Source organism: Perca fluviatilis, chromosome 21 (genome assembly GCF_010015445.1).
Source record: "Perca fluviatilis chromosome 21, GENO_Pfluv_1.0, whole genome shotgun sequence".
Classification (NCBI taxonomy): domain Eukaryota; kingdom Metazoa; phylum Chordata; class Actinopteri; order Perciformes; family Percidae; genus Perca; species Perca fluviatilis.
Window position 1 is genome coordinate 21,822,885 of NC_053132.1, and position 5,101 is coordinate 21,827,985.

A 5,101-nucleotide genomic window follows, 5' to 3' on the forward strand; every position below is an offset into this window, starting at 1 on the left:
TTTAACTGTATGTACAATTCACTTTATTTCCTTACCACGCATACATTATGTGTCTATGATTTGTTAAAGCACACATCACATAACTATTCCAATACACTTTTAGCCATACAGATATAAGGTCAGATACACGTATCCCTTTTTTACTTACTATAGAAATCGACTATTATTACAAACTGTGCATGTAATAACCATTTGAGAAACAGTATTTATGTATTAAAGAGAACATACTAAATAGCCACAGGAAGTTCTATAACTTTCTCCTTTACATGTTTTTAGTCTCTTCAACTTCCCCAAAATGCACAGCAGGTGGCAGCAACGCACTGTTTTTCCTCTCTGCCGTAACACATAGCAGAGGCAACACAATCTCAGTAGGTGTAAAAAAAAAAATTAAAAAAACCCTGCTCATTATATACAAGATATAAACAAAAGCTATTGAAATATAGTTCAAATAAGATATAACCTCTCATGCATGAATAACGTTTCCTGCTATATGGGAGGTGTTCAATAGTGACACATCACTTAAGAATAAGTACCATTTAGTTTGCATTAGTAGCTACAGTATTTACATGACGAGGGTTGATTGATTGGGCAGGATGCCACGCAGCCTCTTGGCCCCTTGTCCATTCTGAGTCGGTTAGTCATTGTGCAGTTCATCAGTGTGTCCAAAATTCAGTTGAATCCCATAGAAAGGGGCAAGCAGCAGAGGAAACTGATGTCAGACGGTTTCAGTAAACTGGTGAAACCCGGACGTTTCCCAGACCAGGTCTGAGTCCAGAGAAAACCAAGTCTTATCGTGTCTCATATTAAAACAAGCAAGATCACTTTATAAAAGTGAAAGGGTGCCGAAAAGACTGAAAAAGTTTATGAGGGATCAACAGGGATCGACGATCTACCTGCAAGAGTTTTGTACTTAACTTCAACATCCAGCCGGTCAATGCATTACTGTACATACACAGGTTTCGTATTAAGTGCACTTCTTTTTAACTGCTTTTGGATTAAGGGAGGAAAAGAAATGGAGGTGGCCTGGGTGGAGAGAAACACGTCTATGGCAATTGTTGAGTCAACGTCAGATCATGCCAGATCCAAAATTCACAAAAAGAGTTCTCAAACTGAGACTCAGAAGAAGGAGAGCACTGTAACTGGTATCAGTTGATCCTCAGTCTGTCCTGATCACCGTCGTCCTCTTCCATGCGGAAATGCCCTCTACATTGCTCTTCAACGATCGCTCGTCTGGCGGCTCCGGCCCTACCGACAGGCACAGGTATCCACAGACATGCCGGGGTAAACCTTTAGCACCATATTCCTGTTTGTATCCAGGAAAAGAACGCTGAGGGGACTCATCTTGTCTGGAACACAGCACGGCTCGGGGACACCAGGGACGATACCCACCGCTCTGACGATGCTCTGGATGGTGGCGTGATTGGAAGGATGCACCACCTAGGGAAGACAGAGGAAATAAAAGGGAATTATGGCTAATAGAAGTTACGGTTCCAACTGTAAAAATAAAGGCAAAAATCCATAAATATGCCAACTGATGCCTCTGTGTGTATCTATTATCGGTATTCAAAGGGAAAAGGAACCCAGTAACAAAAGTTAAAGGTTTCCGAGGCTCACTTTAGGGATGGGGAAGCCACAGGCCCCGGCGCAGTAGTAGGCATCAAATGACTTTGGCGCCAAAACCCACTCGCTCCAGCCGATGTCGGCGAAGTCCACCCTGAGGTAGCGTCTGGAGCAAACCCTGGGCTCGCTCCACTGTCTCCTCCTGGCCTTTTTCATCGTCCTCTCATCGAAGCTCAGCACCTGGGGCTTGCCCAGGCCCTCGCTGCTCTCCTGGCCCTGCTTCCGTCCTGGTTTCACTGCCGCGGCTTTGGCTGGGAAATACGTGTTCTGCCACAGTTCGTGATTCTTCAGGGTGTTGTACTGGACCTCTGGAATGTCGTTGGTTTGGATCTGGAGATGAAGCTCCCTCCGGATCCTCGAGGCTGAGGCTGGAGCTGAGCGGGACGCGTCCTCGGCTACAGGGAACGGCCCGTACCGCTGGAGCGACATGGCCACGCTGTTCGGCTCGTCTATAGCTCGATCATCAGCATATAGCAAGATAAACGGCAGGTTGGCTGGAGAGAGGCGCTCTTGGCCATGAGGGCTTCTCTGCTGCCCCCGAGTTGCCCCGGACCCCATGTCAAACTCCACCGTGACCACGAGCTCTTTGGCATCCCGGACGTTCTTCACCACTGCCGTCACATCCCTCGATTGCCAAGAGCCTTTCTTGTAAGGAGCCAGAGTTAGGTTTCCCAGCGGTGTTGCAAAAGCTGACTTTGAGGACGCTCCGTAGAAGAGCAGCTGAGGCGAGGGATGCTGGGGTTCGCTGGACGGATGGCGGGGCCTTCGGAAACGCCAAGGTTGCTGGTGGTGGCGCGGCCGCTTGTAGAGGAAATGGAAAGAGGCGTGGAGGATGAGCTCTGATTCTTGCATGGAGGACAGGTTGAACTGGAACACGTCTTTGCCGTGCAAGACTCCTGGAGAATTTGGAAAGAAATTAAGAGGAAGAAAAAATAAGTTCAAGTTAAAAAATGTCTTTGAAAACAGAGAACAACCTTGATTTCATCCTGTCTTTTCTAATTTTTCTATTGGCTTTTAAAAAATAATTCATATCAGCGCTGTACTTGCTGGTTCAACCATAATACACTAAAGCCCTGAAGGAGGATATCTCTCTTTCTGAAATGAACAATAAAAATGACTAAAGCGATCAAGTTGCTGCCGTGAACCTTTTGCCCTCCTTTATCATTTCATTCCGGCACGTTTGACTGACATGAATAACAACATCCAATACGCCTTCTGCAAAACGTTGCTCAACACATCTGACCGACACGAGCAGCAGCATGGAAAATATTAAGCGTGGCATGTTTAAGTGCCTGCCTCACGCATGACCAAAAAGCCTGATCCTATAGATGGCTATACTCTTGAAGTTCAGACCTTGTCTCCCACACTTCCACCACAGCCTGAAAGACAAACACTGGATCGGTCCAGTAGGTCTGTCCGTCGCAGGCATATGGAAATGCTTATAGCAGAGAGAGCTCCTCTGAGGCTTTTTCGCCGTGCGGCCGGTGTCTGGGTGTGATAATAGGCTCTTGTCTAACACCTAGGCTGTCGCAGCTACCGGAGAACTAACAGCGCTCGATACTTAAAGTCCCCCAGATCACTAAATCACTAAATCCTAGCACCGGTGGAGCATAGGGGGTAAGGTTAAAGGGAAAAGGAAAAGGAAAACGGCCCGGGGGGGGGGGAACAACCCCACATTTTTTTTTTTGGGGGAAGAAAAAAAAAATAAAAAAAAATTTTTTTTTTAATTTTTATTTTTTTTAAAACAAGTTTAATCATTTTTGTTTTCAAACTTTCAGTAAAAATTTTTTTTTTTCTGGCAGATTGCCAGACAGTAAAAAGGGTCAATCTGAAATGAGATAATGAAATAGACAACAAAATAAGTGAAATAAAAATGGGGAAATACAAATTCAGCACCTTTTTTAAATGACATAAATCGTGAGTTTCATTTAAGGATAAGTAGCATTAAACTGTCATAAGTTATATAAAAAAAATGATTTTGTAAATAAAAATAGGCTCATGCGGATTTACCTTTTTACAATTTTTTAAACTGCTTCAGGAACAGTTTTTCTGTTTTCTAGAATCTGTGATACATTCTAATGACCAGCTGGGTATCAGGACAATTACTTAAGTGACACAAAAGCATGATTCAATTAAGCTAAATTAAAAAAAAAATATATATATATATATATATATATATTTACATTGTTACTCTCTGCTTACTTGATATATATATATATATATATATATATATATATATAATATATATATATATATATATATATCAAGTAAGCAGAGAGTAACAATGTAAATGTAAATGTATCTATTTTGACACATTGTGGAAAGCAGACTTCCCTACCAACAAGCCAAGTTTTAGCAGTGCCTATTATTTTATTCTGACCGATTCTCTCCAGTAAATGAAAAGACTCTGGCCACTCACTCGGGACAGCTTTAAAACTTCTCACGGTGTTTCCGTCCCTCTGGCTCTGCGGCTCTTTGCTGTACTTCTCGTACACTTTGAACATGTTGATGGAGACCATGTCCCGCTTTGCGCTTTCGTGCGCAAAGACGCGCTGCTCCACAGCCGGTGAGACACCGGCACCTTGACGCACCGCTTCACCGAGACCCTCAGATAGCATTTTACCCCAGCTCGACTCCAGAATCAGTATCACATGGAGGGTGTGAAGAAACCGGCTCGCCATGGTTGATGTTGTAGGAAATGAGTCCATTCGAAAGAAAAGTGGAGAAACTTCAAAAATAAAAATAAAAAGAACGAAAGAAGCGCTGCTTTTGTCTCTCGCTGCTTGATGCCCACCCAGCCGGTATCCAGGTTATCCGTGTCAGACCCACACTCCACGGTTCACGGTCTACAGCTGTTTCTACAATGGGAGGAAACCAAGGCAGGACGCATGCATGAAGCTCTGCCGCTGGATGACAGATGGTGACGCCTCGGAGCGCACAGCCAACCATAGACATGCAGCATTTTAGGTGGACTGCTTACGAGTTTTGATTAGCAGCAAAGTTAAGAACAGAGCAGCTTCCCACGTGAATATAAAAAAAAGTATATAAATATGCAACATATATCCACTCAGGTAGGGTGGCTATTTAGGGTCAGACACGAGAGATCCTATAAGAGCTGCAAAGTTTAACAAAAACATAACGTTATATTTTTATTTTATTTTTTATATAACCTTTATTTCTACAGGTAATCTCATTGAGACGCGGGGTCTCATTCTCAACAAAAGACCCGTTCGGGACAATACACAACATCAGTTACACACAGACATACAGATTACAATAGATTTCCCAAATAGTTCATAGCCTAAAGTATTATTTAAACGAAGGTGCCAAGTAAACTTAAATACTAAAAACAAGATGTTTTTTTTTTTTTTTTTTTATAAATTCTTTTTTTTTTACAAAAAAAATTGAGTTTTATTTGTGTTGTTCATATCATTAAAAAATACTTTAAAAATGTAAAACCTGCAACATCTCTGTCCAGTTA

At 42.7% G+C, this 5,101-nt stretch overlaps 1 protein-coding gene across 1 annotated transcript; it reads right to left on the bottom strand.

Annotated features, from left to right (window-relative positions):
* On the bottom strand, nucleotides 1-4,467 carry gdf10b (growth differentiation factor 10b). Its single transcript, XM_039787265.1, has 3 exons — nucleotides 4,040-4,467; nucleotides 1,615-2,516; nucleotides 1-1,437 (listed from the first exon to the last, which is right to left on the bottom strand). The coding sequence occupies exons 1-3, from the start codon at nucleotides 4,326-4,328 to the stop codon at nucleotides 1,246-1,248; spliced, it is 1,383 nt and encodes a 460-aa protein (XP_039643199.1). The 5' UTR covers nucleotides 4,329-4,467; the 3' UTR covers nucleotides 1-1,245.
* Nucleotides 4,468-5,101: the final 634 nt, after the last annotated feature.

Excerpts from the sequence above, each read along its gene's own strand:
- gdf10b (XM_039787265.1), bottom strand. The coding sequence starts at position 4,328 with ATGGACTCATTTCCTACAACATCAACCATGGCGAGCCGGTTTCTTCAC. Across the intron at positions 2,517-4,039 it reads AAGTTTTAAAGCTGTCCCGA|GAGTCTTGCACGGCAAAGAC; the intron begins GTGAGTGGCCAG and ends CAAATTCTCCAG. Across the intron at positions 1,438-1,614 it reads GTGGCTTCCCCATCCCTAAA|GTGGTGCATCCTTCCAATCA; the intron begins GTGAGCCTCGGA and ends TGTCTTCCCTAG.